This window comes from Poecilia formosa, unplaced genomic scaffold (genome assembly GCF_000485575.1).
Source record: "Poecilia formosa unplaced genomic scaffold, Poecilia_formosa-5.1.2 Scaffold428, whole genome shotgun sequence".
Lineage (NCBI taxonomy): Eukaryota > Metazoa > Chordata > Actinopteri > Cyprinodontiformes > Poeciliidae > Poecilia > Poecilia formosa.
Genome location: NW_006800367.1, coordinates 158,636 through 178,220, shown reverse-complemented (window position 1 = coordinate 178,220; position 19,585 = coordinate 158,636). Strand labels below are relative to the sequence as shown.

The window sequence follows — 19,585 nt, the reverse complement described above, 5'->3', positions numbered from 1 at the left end:
CTCTCTGTCCCCTCTCTGTCCCACTCTGTCCCCTCTCTGTCCCCTCTCTGTCCCACTCTGTCCCCTCTCTGTCCCACTCTGTCCCCTCTCTGTCCCACTCTGTCCCGCTCTGTCCTGCTGTAGGATCCATAACTACGTTCCTGTTGTTTCACTGGATGCGTTTACTTCCTGAAACCAAACAGCTGCGTCTTTCTGTGTTTTATGCTGCTGGGAATCTGGTGAAAAGGTTGAATCTGCACCTCCTGCAGGACAGAATCACATATTTAAATGTGTTTAAGCTGATTGAACATCAGGATTTATTGTTCGGCGTTAAAAACTGTCTGCATATTTACACAAAACAATAATTGTGAGTGCAGATGAAGTTGATTTGGGTCCACTCTAAGGAACAAACAGCTGAGCTGCACTGACGTGGCTCTGGGTCTCTTTACTGCAAAGCCAGATAGCGCTGCATACCTCCATGATGTGCTGATTGTCCTGGTCACATGCGCTGCTGCCTGCGGCTCTGTTCAGCTCAGCAGTGGGACAGACGGGAATGCTTGTCGTCTTCTTCAAGCTTTTAGCTGCAGATCAAATCGGTTGGACGTCTGAGACTTTCTCTGGTTTTAGTTTCACACATTTTTCACCACCATGGGATCTTTAAATACCAAGGAGAAAAATTCATCTTTGCAAAATATTGGCCCAAGTCATTTTTTTCTAAAAGATGATTTTGGAGGAAAAAAAACATATCAACAAAGAGACGGTGTGCATTTTGCCGTTTATCCCTGTTCTGGGATGCCTCTGCCATAATTATTTCCTGTATAACTACCTGCTTAAAGATGAACAGTAGCGCCCTCTTCTGGATGGAGGCCACTCTACAACACTGACGGGTCAATCTAAGTGGATGTCATCAGTTAATTGAATGTAACAGATTTATAAACTATTAATCAACAGTTGATCATTTGTTTACATCTCTGATTTAAAGTTTTATTTCTAATCAAAATCAGTTGTATTTTCTGAGATCTCCACATGAACACGGGGCGTCATTTTCTCTCTGAAACTCATTTCCAAAAATACCTCTAACGTTCCCTGAAGAAACATTTTTGTGAAGACGAATAAAATGCTCCCATTCTTTAAAACATTTCGAGTTTCAAATCGTCATATTTTCTTCTCCTTATGGTATGCATCCTTCAGCTCATATTTGCAGCAGTGACACAAACCAGTGACAAACTGGTTTAAACCCACTGGGTTAAATGTTAAAACTGGTGAACTGCTGCAGGGTGTGGTAACACTGTATTTGAAGGGGGGTGAATAAGACTGTCATGACACCTTCATAAACATGACATAACACCTGTCATAAACATGACATAACACCTGTCATAAACATGAATAAGCCTTCATGAATATTAATGACTGTTGTCATAAAGCGTCATTCGGTAAATTATGACATTTTTAATACAAAGTTGACATTATTCAAAATGTCGTTATGACAACTTGGCATTAACCAGGAAATCATTACTGATATAAATTTGTTATAAAAGTATTACTGATTGTACTTTAAAAATTAGGTAACTTTATGTTATTAAAGGTAAAGTTTAAACAGTAATGATTTCCTGGTTAATGTCAAGTTGTCATAACAAAGACATTTTGAATAATGTCAACTTTGTATTAAGTGTCATAATTTACCGAATAATTTACCAACAGTCATAAATATTCATGAAGGCTTATTCATGTTCATGACAGGAGTTTATGACAGTGTCATGACAGTCTTATTACCCCCTTCAAATAAAGTGTTACCCAGGGTGGTTCTGCAGAGAAGACGACTCTGGTTTCTCCTGAACAGATTCCAGATTTCCAGATAAATTTCTCTGCTGTAGAAATCTGTGTTCAGCTGCAAACCAGATTATTCTTCATAACTGAAACGGTCTGCCTGGTTTGCACAGCTTTGATTAAATTAAGCCTCAGCTGAAAGATAACGATCCCATGTAAACAGACTGAGGCCTTCTGCTGCTTTCCGACATGGAGAGGAAACTTCCTGTTTATGCTGACACTTTCTGTTTTTTCTCTGCAGGTATCGCCTTCACAGACTTGCCAGTAAGTACCAGCTTCTGTTTCGTTTTCTTCTTTACTAATGGTTTATTTGGCTGTTTCAAGTCTAAAACAGATGTTGTTCTTTTCTGGATGCATCAAGAAGTTTCTTTTATTCTGTGGTTTTGATGACGAGGGAGTTTTAGTTCAGTTTAGTTCTGCTTACTGACCTCTGGCTCTGGTCAGCTGTTGGATCACAACGTGCTGAGATCCACAAGCTGGAAGTGATGAATTTTTAATGAATCCTTTTTGTTTTATTTATTAGTATTTCCAGTTTTTTGTTGAACTAAAAGCTCTTTGCTCTTCATTATTTACTAGTTTTTTCTTCCCAAGCATCATTTTTACGTGGCAGCCCTGTGCCATGCTCTTAGTTAATAGTAAAACTGCTCATTGTTTAAATTAATCAAAGGTATGAGTTGTGCAAAAATTTGTGAAAAATGTAAAATATTTTGCTTAAAAGTAGTTCCACAGGGGCGAGAAGGTGAGACATCAGGAATGGTTTTATAGACGCAGTTCTCTGAATTATCCCACCTCCAGGGATCAGAGATCATAATACCAAGATTTTATAGTATTTTTAGATAACTGAGTTTTTATCTTTTCAAATCAAAAGGAGCTGTCAGAAATCATAAACTGTGTTTAAAAATGGAGAAACGTGTAAAATAATTTGGTTTAAAGTTGAACTTTTGAGCAGGAACCCATCTGATGTTCCTGCTCATGGGAAAATGCTAATTTTCTGTTTTTATTTTGTTATTTATTCAAGAATAAATCCTTCACATATTACTGATTGTTTGGTATAAAACAACCTGCTTTGTTAATAATTAATCTAAAATGGTTTGATTGTCAGAACGTCAAACTCACTAGTTTTTATGTTTTACACCTTTAAACCTTTTTGTTATTTTGCAAATATTAAAGATCATTTTAAATATTTTACATTTTGTACTTAATTCAGTCTAAATTTCTTTTTAAAAAATTATTTAATAGGCTTTGGAAACGGAGAATGTTTACTTAATCCTACCAAATCCAATTTCTGATTTTAATCTATTTTTTCTCTCCTTTTACTTTAAAAACAAATTACACAGGAGAACAATATTTCCAAAAAGTTTCTTTTACTTATTAAAAGTCCAAATAAACAGAATCTGTTGGACTCTGGGGAGCCATCATCACTCTGAGCTACGGAAGCCCAGAGGAGTGCGTTGGTCAAAAAGAAACCAGATTTTTCCAAAAATGAAAAATTCATCAGCAGCAGTTTCTCACCAATGAGTCAAAACTCCTACTTAAACAATTGAAAAGTGTTTATAACCTCTTTAACGTTAATTTATAAGTTAAGTTGATGGTGGAATATTGTCTCTTTGTGCTTCTGCTTGATGCAGAAAACAGGAAAGTTTTTGCTGTTTTTCTGCTTCCAGCTTGCATTTCGTTACATAAATAATTAAAAATCACTTTATTCTTCACTGTGGTCTCATGAATTGTGGTGATAAATGTTTAAATCTTTGTTCTGTACAATTTTGATATTTTCTGAAAACTTAAGCTCCAAGTCTTGTTTGCGTCAGTTGAGTTGTTGGAAATGACATTTATGAGCCGTGATCAAATCAAAGCAGCTCCAACCTAAAAGATGTTATTTATAGAGGCATAAAGGGGCATTTCCTTACTGCAGATTATAAAAATATTATTGTTGGTATGTAGCGGCTCCACATCATAAGTAACTTTTTCCAGAAAAATAGACATGAATTTCATAAACGAGTATGAAAACCCCAGAGGATCACTGCATGGCCCAGTGGGAATTAGTCTCTGCGTTTGTCTGAAACTGAAAGTTTAGAGATTTTATTGCCCTTTTTTTACTCCTCCTGCTGCTTTGTTATGGTGAGGAACTCCTACATGAGCAGGCCGAGTCCTTTGACATTCATGCATTCATTAACTGGGCTGAGAATGAGAAGGTTTTTTTCTCCTGCATGCTCTGTGAAAACACAGAGTCTGTTTTCTCAGAGAAGAAGTCGCCTCGGCCCCAACAGTGATCTATTGAGCTGCACAACAGACTTGGCTCTGAGCCTGACATTCATGTTCCTCCAGAGTTGTGCAGTGAAGTGCGTCACCTCGGCACGGCTGACCTTTCTGGCAGCTGATCCGTGACAAAGACGAGTGTGACGGACGGAGACGCGTCCAGCTTTTCTTCACTGCATTTATGCTGCATTGGATTTTGTTTCAGGAGTCGATTTTGTTCTGGTTGGAAAACCAGTCAGATTTATTATTGGCTGAGCTGCTTTTAGCAAAACAGGACTATATTACTGTATTTATCTCACTCCTAATGAGATAAATACTGAGATTTTAAGGTTGTTTTATGCGTTTCTTATTCCGTAGTTTTGTTTTTTATTCCTGTCTTTATATCTTCAACATGCCAATGAGATTGAAATTCTCCATCTGGCTATAATCTCATGTATTTACATGTAAATGTTTGTTAATATGTTTTGTCCCATTTTTAGAAATAAATGTAAACAAGTGAAGCTCATGTGGTTTGATGAAAAGCAAACTAAGAGTGCAAATGTGCAACTTTTCTGTATTTTCTGCACAGCAGCCATATTGGATTCTGAACCTCCAGCTTTCCCAGTCTGAACTCCCACTATTCCAAGATTCCTTCTGGGATCTTGGAAAGTCTCATTTTTGAGTACAAATGTTCCTGTTCTGATTTTAAGAAAATTTAATTCCTGCCTGATCTATTATTAAAATGTAGAAAATAACATGGATATTTAAAGGACATTTTAGGCCCTTTTTATAAACTATAGAGTAGAAAAAACAAATATAGTGTGAAAACTTGTGCTTAATTTTGCTTTGAAAAAGGTTAATTTGGGCTCCATAAATATGCATCAGCATGTGAACTTCCTTACAATATCACAGTTTCCTGACAGAAGATCTACACCAAACATTTTTCATTCTGTATGATTACCACTCCTGACCATTTTTTCTCATCTCTCCCAGTTTTATTTTTGGATTTTATGCTGAATATATATGTATTTTTAGGGTTAATTGTAGTGAAAATGTTATTTCCTCAGTTTTCCTCTTTCCTGTTTTTCCTTCTCATTACTTCCTGTTTTGATTTATTGTCTAGATCAAATTCCTAACAGTTTCCTCCACTTCTACCTACATTTAACCCGTCATTCTGTGTGCGTCGTCTGCAGCCAAACCTGTACCCGACCGTCGGCCTGCAGACGCCAGGCGAGGTGGTGGACGCGAACTTCGGCCAGCACCCGTTTGTTTTTGACATCGAGGACTACATGCGAGAGTGGAGGACGAAGATCCAGGCCCAGATCGACAGATGCCCCATCGGAGAGCGGGAGGGCGAGTGGCAGTCCATGATCCAGAAGTAAGGGGGTTAAAACACCAAACTGTTCCCATTTAAACAGCTTTAAAATCCTTTTCTGGACGTTTTATCAGAACTGTTGTCATGTAAAAACTCATGGGACCATCAGAATTTAAATCATTGATCATAATAGTTGTTTTTTTAGTTGCTGATAGTTGACGGTCACGTCTGTTTGGTGCTTTATTGTAACATTTTCCTAAAGTGGGCGGGTCTCACCCTGCCTTCGTGGTTTCTGTTTTACAGTGCAGACATCACACTGCAAAAACACAAAGTCTTACCAAATATTAGTCTAATTTCTAGTGCAAATATCTTGGTCCACTTGAAATGAGAGAAATGATCTGAGAAACTGTTCAGCAAGACATAGGAGCTTGTTTTAAGTCAATGATTCCTTAATACTGATGAACAAATCGTTTCACTGGCAGATTATCTCAATTATAACGAGATTATTTTCCCATATTATAATGAAATAACGGAATGAATTATTCCATTATTGGAAATAAAACATTTTTGAATTGACATGAAGAAGCAGTTGAAAGTTGATTCACCTTTGAACCCGTGCTGCTTGTTGACACAAAATGGCTGCTGGCTGGTGTGACAGATATTTATCACTTTTGTTTCTGTGGAAGCTTTCTCCCTGCTTTTGTCCAAACAAAAACATTTTCATCTGCTGCTGATTCAGATAGAAAACATATTAGAGGTATTATGTCTTATATATAATACTTATTTTCCATTAGTGATGCAGTTATCTGCTAATTTAATGAAGCTTCATCCTTTAAACTCCCTGACTGAACATTTCATTTCTCTGTCTAATCTGTCGTTTCAAACATCATAAACTTTTACTGATTCCTGCAGGAACAGCAGATGGTTTAAATGTTTCTGGGTAGATTTAGCAACAAGCCGCTACGTTTCTCTGGCTCGACTACATGGGGGAGGTTTTTATGGTTATATTTTTTTTAAAGATCAATAGTTGTGATTCATCCTGAAGCAGAAGATTAAACTACTGAGGCTAAACAATCAGAGGAGGAAACAGTCAAATTGTTCTGTTCTGGATGTTTCAGAGGTTCTTTGTTCAGTTTCCTGGTTGTTAAAATGTTTTATAACTTTTCCCTGGTTATTATGTTGTAGCTGGAGTTGAGCATTTCCAGCCTGCTGCTGCTCAGATGACATGAATTCAGTCTGATGTTGTCAGACCTGCTGGACTGATGGGATTAGTCTGCTGCTGCAGTGACGGCTGGTCCTGAACGGATTAAATCTCCACTTGGTGCAGATTTCAGCTGGAAGGGATGCAGGCTTTGTTTTTAGCAGAAACGTCGGTTTGCAGGCTGGTGCAAACAGACAACATGTTCTAGTAACACAAAGAGGAAAACTTTTAGTCTCTAAGAGAAGATTCTGTGAAGAAAAGTAAGAAATCAGCTGGTCGGTTTGGTTGAAACAACGTGGAAGTGAGAACAAATGCAGACTTTCCTTTGCCTGCAAACTGACTTCCTGTTTTTAATGGGTCTGTTTTTCAGCTGTTATGTGCTTGTAGTTTTCCTGTAGACTAATAGAAAAGGTTCATTCTAGTTTCTGCTTTCAGTTTCATTATTTTTAGAGTAAATCAGAAAATCTCTTCATGCCACTGTGGCTCAAAATCCAAAACATGAGCCTTCAGGTTCTGAAATGGTCAAATAAATCCCATGAGTGACATGAAGGTGGCTTCACTTCCTGGTGATGGCAAAATAATTCAACTACAGCGTCTAAAGATCAATAAACTTTTAATTTCTAACAAACATTTAACACTGGAAGTGGAAGACATTTCACATATCCTAAATAAATAAACACATCGTCCTTTAAAAAAGTTTGTAGTTGGAATCAATGCAGCAGACTGAAAACTTTCATGACTCAGTTTTTGGTAGAGAAAAAGAGAAACGAGAAACAAATGGAAATTATTGTGTGTATTTTTAATCTATCCAATCAATCAATCAATCTTTATTCCAGACACAATAGTGAAAAAAAGGTAACAAACAAACAAAATATCCAATTAATTGATTTATTGCGCCAGGCTTGGTTTTAAACTCCTCTTGTGAAAACCGCTCTGTCCGCGGGGCCCAGAGCGGGGCCACACTGACGCTCTCAGCTCTAATAAACAGCTGATATCTGTTGCAACACTCAGCAGGAAACTCCACCGTCTCTTCAGCTCTGGACTGGAATAATCTGACGTGACGTCATTCCTCCGTCTGAGGCTTCGGCCTCCCTACAGACCTAAAGGAGTTTCATCGGGCCTTTCTAACCTCGGAGTCTGTCTGGTTTCTCTGCAGAATGGTGGCTTCGTACCTGGTGCACCACAGCTACTGCGCCACCGCCGAAGCCTTCGCCAAGTCCACCGACCAGGCCGTGCACGAGGAACTCGCCTCCATCAAAAACAGACAGAGTGAGTTTCTCCTGGTTTTAGCTGAAATCTGGCAGCAGCTCAGGAAACGTTCTCCTTCCCCCCGGGTCCGTCACACCTGGTCCAGGTAACCGGTGCTGCAGGTTCCTCTGAATCCTGCTGACGGCTCGACTGGCTGCCTGGAGTCCTTGAAAATGCTTGAATTTCAATTCTGTGTTTTCAAGGTTGTTAAAGTCTTGATTTTTTGCATAAAACCTTTGAATGTGTTTAATATTCAAAAGATGCAGTTTTGACATAAAATACAAAGTTTGATAAAAATCCTAAATTTACATTTGAACCCAGATATTTTCATACACTGAATAATTTATTTTTTTCACTTGTCTGACATTAAATCAGACTAAACTTTTCTTCCTTTAGGTCTGTTAAAATGACCAGAATATTTTATTTTTGCTAAATGCCAGAAAACTTTGTAAGAACAATTTTTATATATATTTTTGTAACTTTATTTTTTTGTGTTGAAGCATTTAATTTGAACAGGAAGGTCATTTACTTTAACACGATTTGTTTGGATTGTTTAACATAAAGAATATGAATTATTACTAATAGTTCAATTAAATCAGAGTTTTGTTGTCAGAATAATCAAGTGTGTGGCAGACATTTCAAAACATAAAATTTAAATTTACCTTGTCCATTGTCCACATTAGTAATGACGGTAATAAATTATGTCATTTATTTGTGAATTGAAAAGGTGTTTTTTTGTGAGATCGTTTGGGTTTTTATCTCCAGGTGTTGTTGCTGGTGTACTTACTTTATATTCTTGAAAAGCTCCTAAATGTTCTGTGGGAAAAGTGAACAAACTCTGATTTAAATCGGTTTAAAAACATCTAAAACACGAACAGGTTGATAACTATTTGAATGGAAACAAAGGAAAGTGTCTCATTGACCGTTTGTTGGTTGCAGAGATCCAGAAGTTGGTGTTGTCGGGTCGAATGGGCGAAGCCATCGAGACCACCCAGCAGCTCTACCCCAACCTCCTGGAGAGGAACCCAGACCTCCTCTTTATGCTCAAGTACGACTCGGAGGAGCTTTTTGTAAAATGACCAAAATGGATGCAGATCCTGATTCTATGCTCAAACCAGAACTTCTCCTGAAGAACCTGATGTTAAACGTTATCTGTCAGCAGCATCAGTGGTCTAACTGTCGTCTCCTTGATCGCCCTCTGTGTCTCCAGGGTGAGGCAGTTCATAGAGATGGTGAACGGGACGGACAGCGAGGTCAGGTGTCTGGGAGGACGCAGCCCCAAGTCTCAGGACAGTTACCCCGGCTCCCCCCGGCCCTTCAGCAGCCCCAGCCACAAAGCCAGCAGCTCCCAGCCCTACCTCACAGGTACGCCCCCTGCTGGGCGCCGCAGGTTTACTGGTTATCCTTCAGGATCCCCATAAGCTGCGATGACAGATTTAACATACACAGCCATAAAAAATTAATTACAACAACAAAACCCTTGGATTACTATTCTCTCCTTGTTGAGAATATTGGTGGAAGGTTAGAGTGAGTTAGTTAACCCTGACCCTGCTGCCATGTTATGGACTTTTATCCACCTGGAGATCCTCCTGAGGGACATAAAAATAAGTTTCCAGTTGCAGAAAAAGGATTTTGTGTTTAATATTTTCAAGCTGATGTTTTTCTTGTTTTCCTCTGCAGGGTTTGACAGTAACTGCTGTAACGGCGTGACGTCCAGTAAGAGCCACAGCTCCTCCCCCCACAGTCACAAGCCCTGCCCCCCCAGCTCTGGCTCCGCCCTCCAGGGCTCTGACGTCAGCCTGAACGGCAGCCGCAGCCAGCAGCCCATCACCAGGTACGACCTCTGACCCCTGTTCAGCCCTACATTTTTTTCTGAACTTGTCTGGGGGCGGAGTTACGGTTTCTTTCACAGAGGGATCATTTTCACTTTAAATTATCTCAGATGAGATCTCGGGTTTCTCCCTAATTCTCTGGAACGCTGAGGCAGAATCGACTCCTGTGAGCAGCGTCTCTGTTCTCACTCCACTTCCTGTTTCCTGTTTCCCCTCAGTAACGATGTGGACATGGAGGTCGACCACTTCACCAACGGCGTGACCGAGTCCTCCTCCAACGGCTTCCTGAACGGAACCTCCAAACACGCCACGGAGCCCGACGACTGCGACGCAGACATGGGTGGGTTCGATGCTTAAACGCAACATTCGTCATCCGTGCTGCTGCCTGGTTCCTGTCGAGAGTTTCGGTCCTGATTAATGAAGCTTTCTATGTTAGCAGCTTCTTTTCCAGCATCAGAATGTAACGACGAGCCGCTTGTAAGCTACTCCATACACAACGAAACAACAGAAACCGTTTGGTCACAGCTGCAAAGCTTCTCCAAACCCTGGACTGTAAAGGCTCCAAATCACTGAGCTGACGTGTAAAATCTGCATGTCTTGCATGGCGGACCGGCCGCGGTTCTGCAGAGGTGGAGTCGGCCCAGTCCAAGAGGCAGCTGTGTGGCGGGAGCCAGGCGGCCATCGAGAGGATGATCCACTTCGGCAGGGAGCTGCAGAGCATGAGCGAACACCTCCGCCGGGAATGCGGCAAGAACTCCGCCAACAAGAAGATGCTGAAGGTTCGGAAACCGAACCCGGTTATTTACCGCACTTCCTCTGACTATTAACTAAATGTCAACATTTTTCACAGAAAAAGTGTTTTTACAATGTGAAGAAACAGGAAAAAAAGACATAATGCAGCAAATATTTTGGACAAACTTCTTTAAAATAAAACCACAATATTACTTTTGTTGAAATCAGGAGTTTTTAAATCCATCTGGAGATTCAACAGACGAGTAGAAAACATCCACAACATGAGCAGCAACGATGAAGCATGAACCCTGATCTTCATGTAGATAGATGATGGTTCTGCAGAACCTGGTCGTGTTCTGATGTTAGAACCTCTGTGTTCTGATCCAGTCTCTTCTTCTTCTTGTGTTCTGCTGCAGGATGCGTTCAGCCTGCTGGCGTACTCCGACCCCTGGAGCAGCCCGGTGGGCTACCAGCTGGACGCCGTTCAGAGGGAGCCGGTCTGCTCCACTCTCAACAGTGCAATACTAGGTAGGTCCGCTCTGACCGGGCCGGAACCGGAGGGGTCCGCTCTGACCGGGCCGGAACCGGAGGGGTCCGCTCTGACCGGAGGGGTCCGCTCTGACCGGGCCGGAACCGGAGGGGTCCGCTCTGACCGGCCGGATCCGGGGCATCCGACTGATCAGGAGTAGTGTGCTATTATAGAGCTTCAGATGTCAATTATTTTACTAATTGATTATTCTGATGGTTGATCAGAACATTTCACATTCCTTTAACCATTGAAGTTTTAGCAATAATTTTTTCTTACTCTGCCATAAAGACCAGATTTATGGCTGTAAAAACTTTAGCATTTAAACGTCGAGCAGCAGAATGAGAGAAAAGCTCTGCATGATATAAACTACAGGCGACATATTGAGCACAAATCTGGAGTTTTGTTGTTTTAATTCATTGTTTTTCTCTTCTTCTGTGTTTTTGTCTGCAGAGACTCACAACCTCCCGAAGCAGCCCCCCCTGGCTCAGGCCGTGGGCCAGGCCGCCCAGTGCCTCGCCATCATGGCACGAACTGGCATCGGCTCCTGCGCCTTCGCCTCTGTGGACGATTACCTGCACTAGCCACATGTACACACACACACACACACACACACACACGTTCTGAAGGCTCATCCAGAAAGCTTCCTCCCCTCGCTGCTGGAGAACCCGGCGGGGTCAGAGGTCGTTTCTGGATGGACCTTCAGAGATCGCCACATTAAAACGAACCGACCACCTCCATCGTCGTAAATAATAACCTTCACCCTGGTCTCTCAGAGGCGGCCATGTTTGCATCCTTCTGACAGGGAGGGGAAGTGGGGGGTTGGCTTTCAAAATAAAATAAATACTCTGAGGCGAACTCGTGACTCGAAGCCGAAACACAAAAAAACCTGGATCAAACTTTAAAAAAGAAAAAAGGCTCCCAGTGAGCGCTGAGGAGCGCTCCGCCGCAGCCAATCGCAGCCCTCCACCCTCTCTGCACCCCCCGCCCTCCACTCACCCGGGACGCGGCGCAGGCCCGGCGATTTGGACTCGGGACTTCGAGGAAGCTGGAGAGAATCTGCAAGTCTCGACTTTCCCGTTTTTAATCTTCTGTTTAGTTTTTTGTTTTTTCTTTTGAGCAGTTTGTGGGTAGGGGGCGCTGTGGAGGGGGGGTCACCTGCCGCCTCTTGTTTTGGTTTTAGTTTTTGTTTTCCCAGGTTTACAAGGCATGGTGCAGACCATAATGATGATTATTATTATTCTAATTATCATTATAATTATTGTTACTTGCATTCACAGTATATTTGTTGAGCGCCAGCCGGAGCGAGTTCCACCGACTTATTATAATAAAGGTCCCGATTCCACCGACTCCCCAGTGACCAGCGTGTGTACATGTAAACGTTTCTATATTACAAAGTGGAAATATATCAATAGAGCGACATATTTAGTTACCAAAATAATAAAAAGAGAGAGAGAAACCTTTAGTACTTTTCCTGACACCAGCAGACCCCTGAAGCAGGCTGGTTGTGTCGTTTTTTCTGTTCGACTCCAGGGTTTCTGAGCAGGCAGTAAAGGGACGACTACATCAGGCCCAGAGCTCTCGGCTGTGAAGCTGTTTAAACCAACGTTTGTTTTCCTGGTTTTTCTGCTTTTTGACCCCGAAGAACTCAGGAGCCACAGTGACGTTTAGTTTCTTCTCCAACCAATCAGCTGATGTGCCTCATGAACCCGGTTTGGATCAGAACCCGGTTTGGATCAGAACCCGGTTTGGATCGGAACCGACAGACCTGAGGCCTGTACTCCCAGGCAGGATTACTGTTTAACGGACTTTAAGTTTCCCATTTTTTCCAAGAAAGAGCACACTTCCACCTTATTGTTTGAAAAATATGCAAAACTGTAGAGAAAATAAAAATGTCTTGAAACCTTAAATGAAAACAAAAGTTAACTTAATCTGATCTTACAAGTTCAAAATGTGGTTAAAAGAAATTATTTTAAAAATCCCACTGGGTCTCCAGCCTGTTGTTCTTAATCTCTTAAATTATTAGGAGGATCTGAAAGTTACCAAAATAATCTAAACAATTAAAAATGTAAAAATTACAGATTTTGGTCCCAAACTAACTTGAGTATTTTCCAACTGCCTAAAATAAAAACTGAATTAATCAAATTCAACTTAAATAGCCACAATGTGTAGTAATGTAACAAAATTTGACTTCAAAATCTAATAAAACATCTTTAAGCCACATTATTTAATGCAGAATGGGATAAAATCATAGGAACTATTTTGTGCCGATCAGCTCTTTGTAATAATATGGTGCATTATTTAATAAACCACAAACCAGAGTTTGTGTTCATCCTGATTATTATATTTCTAATAATGATCAAGTTGTTTAAATTTAAGCTTTGAACAAAAAACGCTGAACTTTTGGCCATTTAGTTTTCAGACTCTTGGCCAAAACACTTCATGTCAAATTTAATATGTTGTTAAAATTTGAAACTTTTTTGTTTTAATTGAGTTTTTCATCTTGTAACGATCCTGAATTTATTTCCATCCTCTGACGGTTTGATGCTTCTGTACGTCACTATCCGGCCAACACTAGTTACTTATATGATGATGATAAATTAACAAGAGGCTGAGAGACGTATTTAATTTAGTTTTTAGTTTACTGGAGGTGCATCTCTACATAAATCAACATTTAAATTAAATACATCACGTTCATGTTTATTCTGAATAGTTAACAAAATCATAGAAATAAAAACAATAAAGTTTGAATTAATCCTGCTCCAAAGCACAGATCTCAGGTCTGAAAGTTGAAGCAAATCCAAAGGAAATTCATGAAGGATGACATTTTATCTTTGAGGTTTTAAAACTGCAGATTAAAGAATCTGATCATAAACATCTGGATTCATCAGCTGTCAGTCCAACACAGCGTAGATCTAGATGAGCCTTCATATAGAAGCAGCAGCTCCAGAAAAATGAAACCATCTCTTCTTTGAATCAAGCATCCTGTTTCTGACGGCAGTGATGAGATTTAACTGACTGGAAAGCACGGTGGTGGCAGTATCATGTTCTGAAAACAGGAGCAGGAACAAATCCTTTCCTAAAACCCGACGGGTCGCCTAAAAGTTCAGCGACTTTAAACCAACCAGTTCTGGAAGGAAACGGCTCCGCTGTGTTTTAATCCGTCTGGTTCCCAGAACTCATCCAGGTGGAACTAATCTGTTCTGTTTCATCTTGTTTTCCTCATTTTTATCCTTATTTTTTGCAGCTCACAAGCAGTGAAAAAAAAAAAAAGAAATCTTTAGACGAAGTGTCTTGTCTCTTTCTGAGTAAGGTCTGAACCTATGCATGCCATAGTAAAGTGGTGGTAAGATCCAGCTACATGTCTCCTTTTTTCGGTTCTCCTCCTTTTAGCCAGGAAGATGTCAACCAGTAAGTTGTCCACTGCTGACTGTGTGTCCATTTGGAGATGATTAAAAAATGTGCAATTTGTGTGAGGGTGAAAAGATTTATATTAAAAACAACCATGATGATGATGAGAGCAACTTGTGTGGATGCTGCATGAGGCCGGAGGCGAGAACTCTTCAGCTTAATCCCAGAAATAATCCAGAAAAATCCCTTCATGAAGCTCTGCATAATGAAACCAGACAGAAATGATTTTAACTGACACGTTGCTCTTCTGAAAATAGAAAAACTCACTTGTTTAAATTGAGTTTTTTTCCTTCAAAGATTCTCTGAATGAATTGCTGTGTTGCCAGAAATCTCAGTTGCTGAGTTGTTGCTCAGTTAGCATCAAGCTAACAGACATTTAAGCTACAATGCTAAAATATATTTTATAAATCTGTCCGTGCATCGATGGCTGTTTAGGCTGACAGATGAATTATGCTCAAACTGATGGATAAAACTGTTTAAAGAGGAAATGTTAACATTTTCCTGTAGGGTTTCCTTTCCATCTTTCATGCTGAAGGTTAATATTTGCAAAGATGCTGCTGCAAGATTTCCAAACTTTTTGAGCCAATTTTTAGTAAACTACAAAACTTTATGAATTAGTTGTAATAACCTTTCCTTTAACGGTAACGTTGCTGGATGATAGAATAAAATTGTCCCTGAAATTACTGCGATAAACTATATTATTGTTTTGAGACCATTTTCAAGTAATATATTAATGACATAATGTAAGTTCAAAGACTCTGAAAGCTGGAAAATATTACAACCAAAAACAAAATAGAAATAAAACATACAACTAAAACATAAAATTCTGATTCTGTAAACAAAATGGCTCTTAAATATTACTAATGGAAATGATTGAGCTGATTTTAATTTATCAGGTGATTATTGTGACATGCTAATCATCGGTTGTATGGATCAATGCTGGAATGAAAAAACAGATGGAGTGGAGTCCAAAATTATTCATACCCCTGGAAGATTTAAAGTAATCTGAAATATTAGGTTACATTGGTTTATAGTACCAGCAGGAATATTAAAGCTCTGACCAGCGAGGACAAATATTTTCCATTGATTAAACGTTCAATGTTTAATCAAGTACAAAGTATAAAGTTCACCTTTATTATTAAATATTTACATGTCATAAACAGAACCATTAGAACATTTCTCCATGCGAAGCTTCTGGTCCTGAAACGAGGCTTAAAGTCCATCCTGGTTTGTTTCTCTGAAACTTTCAGTTCAGGTGAAGAAGCTGCAGCAGATTCTTCCTCCAGATTTCTGACGGCGGCCATGTTGGATGATTCCTGACGTTCCGGTCAGCTGGTGGGAATCTGCTGCTTGTGGATCCACCTCCTCTTCATCTTCTCTGCTTTAGCTTTCTCCTTAGAGGCTGCAAAAATCAGAGCAGAGGGCAAATTAAAGTCTTTATAGTTAAACGGAACAAGAGAAAATTAAAAAACATTTTAGTTAATAAAAATGGTAATTAATGGGGAAAACTTAACTACCTGGAATTACATCATGCATTTATCAAACAAAACCAAACTTAAACCAAATTTTAGATGAAATATATTTTGCTTTTGTGTTTAGAAGTCGATTTATTAATCTTTCAAATTGACGTGAAGTTGATTTATTTTTCCCAACACGACCGGTTTACGTCAGCTTACGGCCTCCACACTCCTCCAAAATGGCGACAGCAGAAGTTAAAATGAAACTCCAGAGTTAGTTTATTGTTCAACAGTTGAACAAATTTTTGAAAATTGTATCTTTTGTTTACTATTCATTACCCAGTCGACGTAAACATGATCAGAATACAAAACTTTAACCTTTTTTTAATTCCGCACCTAAACATTACCCAGCCTGAAAAAACTAAACAGCACTAACTAATAAAAACTAAACTGGAACTAAGCAACATGTAACTAATAAAAACTAAAGTCACAATAAAATAAAACTAAACTATAATGGAAAATCCAAAACTATTGAATTTGTAACAATGTTCGCAGCTCGTTAATCGTGTTTTTAAACGCACCCCAGTCCTTTTTAACAAACTGCACGGCTGCGCTCTTATCCGCCCTCGTCTTGTTCTTCAGGGACAGCATCTCGTTATCTGGCAGGAGGAAAACAAAGCGTGAGCCTGAGAGTCAGGAGGTCAGCCTGAAGGCGGAGGATGTCCCCGCCTTGTCCCCGGCGGGACGTCCAGATGGACGCCCCGGAGACACGAGGCGGGACGTTTCTGTAGCAAAGCTCAAATTGAGACAGATCATCGTCTTTGCAGACTTCTGCCACAGAGTGTAGCTTGCACTTTTATAAGTTTTACCAAATAAAACTGAAAATAGCCGTCAGAGGATTCATGTCAGAAAATCCAGAAAAATCTCAACGATCTCCGATTTGAATCACTAAAGTCTGACAGGATCGTCTTCTTACTCGAGCTCCTGCAGCTTCCCGGTCCGTACAATCTGGACTGGATGAAATCCTCCGCCGCCTGCCGCTGGTAGTCGCTCTGCCCTCGATCCGTCGCCGTGGAAACCGTGTAGCTGCCCTTCAGGCTGCGAGGCAGAGCAGCAGAGGAAAGGCATTAATCAATCTGATTTATTTAAAATGAGCAGAAATCCGTTGGGATGGAGAAGAGTTCCTCATTTCACTTCCTGGGTTTTAAATGTTTTCACGTATCATCAGACTAACAGGTTTGTTTCCTACTTTCTGACTCCTGAGGGTTTCTTTGTCTTCCTCCTCTTCTTCTTTTCCTCTTCATCTGAGTGAGATCATGAGTTAGTGATGAATAGACATTAATATTTACAATCCAACAGGATTATACCGTACCTTCATCCTCAGCCGGTTTCTGTTTCCTGAAAGGAAAAAAAAAATGTAAACGTCGAGTGAAACGACAAATGGTTGAATGAGTCTGAGACGTTGACTCACTTTGAAGGAACTGAGTCGATTTCCTCCAACACATCGGCTGAGAGGAGTTTCTTCTTCTGTCAGGGCAACGGAATAAACGTTTTAAAAATTTATTTAAAGTTTCTTTATTCTCTACAAAAATGTTTTGTTTTAAAAAATAATTGAAAAAAAGGAGTTAAAATTAAGATGAACTATAACCAGTGTTATCACAATTTTCAGTATCATAAGTTTCCTGAAATCACGTGCCTACATTAACTGGTTAATTTAATTAATGCACTTTTCTTAATAAATACTTTTGTAGGTTTTTTTTCCTTAGTTTTTCAAAATAAAACATTAAATATAATAATAAATCAGATCACATAGCACTGAATAAATATTGTATTTCTAATCTAACAAGACCCACAATGGAGGTTTGTGCTCCAGATTGCAGTAATGGAGTAAAAATGAACTCAATTTATATAAAATATGAACAATTTATGATGCAAAAGAAAAACACATGCGAGAAGAAAAAAGTTAAACAGACCTTCTGTTCCTGGAAAAACTCCTGTCTCTTCCTCCTCTTCTCCTTCAGCAGCTCCTTCTCTCTGGAAACATAAAACAATTTAAACAAACTCCTATAAGTTTAAACTCGAGTTTAACACATTTCTAATTATTAATAAAATAAGTTAAATTAGACGCTGCCGATGGAACGAGTAACTTAAAATATATTTGACTGTCTTGCAAAGTTGCTCTTTCAGTCTTAATTCCGGTTATTTATCAGATAAATCTCTAAAAGGTGAAATGTATTGGATGGAGTTCTGTGACTCGGTGTAGCTTCGGAGCTAACTGAGTGTTAGCCACCTCCTGGCCGTGTCCAGCGCCAGCTTCAGGCTCTCCACAGCCCGGGCCTTCGAGTCCTCAAAGGTTACTTCCTCCGGCGCCTCGTCGTCACTAGAATCCAGCGCCAAGTTGAAATCACCGACACCTTTTTCATTTTCTGCCTTTTTCTGCAAAGAGGCGCCTTTCCCACGTTGTTTTTTCGCCATGTTGTCCCTCTTTGTCGGCACCCACGGAAGTGACATCATCTCTTCGCGCAGCAGCCTGATGCTGGACAGAAGTCTGGCGGGGAACTTTTGCCCCCTAATGGCGAAAATAAGAACTACAGTAGAAAAAGCGTTTTCATTATGTTTAAATATTTATGAAGTCATCTATTTTCAATAACTTAAAAGTAGTAGATTTTATACAAATTGGTTTACATGTATTTGTCTTTTTATAAATATATTTTCATGTATTTTAAAATAATGAAACCCCAAAGTGGTCTGTTCTATGTGTTCTTCCCTTCTCGTCAGGTTATTATAAGAATTTGCTATTCACCTGGTTAAATAAATACAATAAAAAGTTTATTTTAAATAAAATAATATTAGATAGAACTACACACCAGTTTCTCTGATGTTGAAGGTGTTATTTAAAAATAATGAAATGCAAAAATAATAATTACAAATAATAATAATTACAAATAACTTATAAAATGCACTTTTCTAAAATAAGTATAATTTATTTAACATTAATTATAGTAATTATACATTAATTAATTAATTATAGTAATTGTGTATATATATTTTCAAGATGCTGATATACATATTTAAATCCTTTTTTACACTTTTTAATTTGGATTTTTTTTTCTTATTTTATTTCATTGATGACGGCATTTTTTTCCCCTAATTTATGCTTTTATTCTGAAAGCTGAATAACGTTACCGGAAGTCGCTCTGCAGCTTATTTAGATTAACTTGTCAGCAGCCTCTGCAGAGCGCTTCCCTCATCAACAACCACCGGAGCGAATAACGGGACTCCGGGCAAAATGCACCGACTCTTGCTAGTGTTTGTGGCCGCCGCCGGGGTTTCTGGGTTCGGCCTCCCGCGCCGCCTGGATGCCTCCCCGGCGGCCGAGCCTTGCGACGCCCCGCTGCAGTGGGAGGGAAAGTGGGTGGTGTACGACCACAGCACGGGCAGAAACAGCCGGGCCGCGGTCTCCTACGACGGCCAGAACCAGCGGATCCGAGTCCTGCAGCAGCACAAGAAACACACTCCGTGTCAGAGGTACAAACAAGTCATGGTTCGGTGATTAGTTTTAATCTATTATAAATGCTCAAAAAATAAATATCCTTCTAATGTTTTTGTTATTTTAACTAATTGAAATTAATATATACACTTTTTTACCCTTAAGTATCAGTTTAAAGTATCTAAAAAAGACCAAATTATATAATAAGGTTGATCAAGTAATATTTCCTGTGTCACTGAGCAAGTTTGTATTTTTGTCCTATTTTTGTAATAAAGTTTGAAATAAAAAATTCTTATGAAGTCAATAAATTTATATATATATATAAATTTATT

At 39.5% G+C, this 19,585-nt stretch overlaps 3 protein-coding genes across 3 annotated transcripts in view; 2 read left to right on the top strand and 1 right to left on the bottom strand.

Annotated features, from left to right (window-relative positions):
* Window positions 1-14,407, top strand: part of ranbp9 (RAN binding protein 9) — a 23,496-nt gene extending 9,089 nt beyond the window's left edge. Inside the window, exons 5-14 of the mRNA XM_007577111.2 lie at window positions 2,048-2,070; window positions 5,235-5,419; window positions 7,714-7,826; window positions 8,745-8,853; window positions 9,016-9,170; window positions 9,486-9,639; window positions 9,856-9,977; window positions 10,265-10,416; window positions 10,786-10,897; window positions 11,349-14,407. Of these exons, the coding sequence (XP_007577173.1) occupies window positions 2,048-2,070; window positions 5,235-5,419; window positions 7,714-7,826; window positions 8,745-8,853; window positions 9,016-9,170; window positions 9,486-9,639; window positions 9,856-9,977; window positions 10,265-10,416; window positions 10,786-10,897; window positions 11,349-11,479 (1,256 nt within the window). The 3' untranslated portion in view covers window positions 11,480-14,407. The remainder of the gene's footprint in view (window positions 1-2,047; window positions 2,071-5,234; window positions 5,420-7,713; window positions 7,827-8,744; window positions 8,854-9,015; window positions 9,171-9,485; window positions 9,640-9,855; window positions 9,978-10,264; window positions 10,417-10,785; window positions 10,898-11,348) is intronic.
* Window positions 14,408-15,382: 975 nt separating this feature from the next.
* Window positions 15,383-18,352, bottom strand: nol7 (nucleolar protein 7). Its single transcript, XM_007577112.2, has 8 exons — window positions 18,054-18,352; window positions 17,737-17,797; window positions 17,235-17,290; window positions 17,136-17,161; window positions 17,013-17,067; window positions 16,740-16,861; window positions 16,345-16,422; window positions 15,383-15,708 (listed from the first exon to the last, which is right to left on the bottom strand). The coding sequence occupies exons 1-8, from the start codon at window positions 18,275-18,277 to the stop codon at window positions 15,635-15,637; spliced, it is 696 nt and encodes a 231-aa protein (XP_007577174.1). The 5' UTR covers window positions 18,278-18,352; the 3' UTR covers window positions 15,383-15,634.
* A 615-nt stretch (window positions 18,353-18,967) lies between these two features.
* Window positions 18,968-19,585, top strand: part of epdr1 (ependymin related 1) — a 3,582-nt gene continuing 2,964 nt past the window's right edge. Inside the window, exon 1 of the mRNA XM_007577114.2 lies at window positions 18,968-19,291. Within this exon, the coding sequence (XP_007577176.1) occupies window positions 19,053-19,291 (239 nt within the window). The 5' untranslated portion in view covers window positions 18,968-19,052. The remainder of the gene's footprint in view (window positions 19,292-19,585) is intronic.

Excerpts from the sequence above, each read along its gene's own strand:
- nol7 (XM_007577112.2), bottom strand. The coding sequence starts at position 18,277 with ATGATGTCACTTCCGTGGGTGCCGACAAAGAGGGACAACATGGCGAAA. Across the intron at positions 16,423-16,739 it reads GGGAAGCTGCAGGAGCTCGA|ATAACGAGATGCTGTCCCTG; the intron begins GTAAGAAGACGA and ends TCCTCCTGCCAG. Across the intron at positions 15,709-16,344 it reads GTTTGTTAAAAAGGACTGGG|CCTCTAAGGAGAAAGCTAAA; the intron begins GTGCGTTTAAAA and ends TGATTTTTGCAG.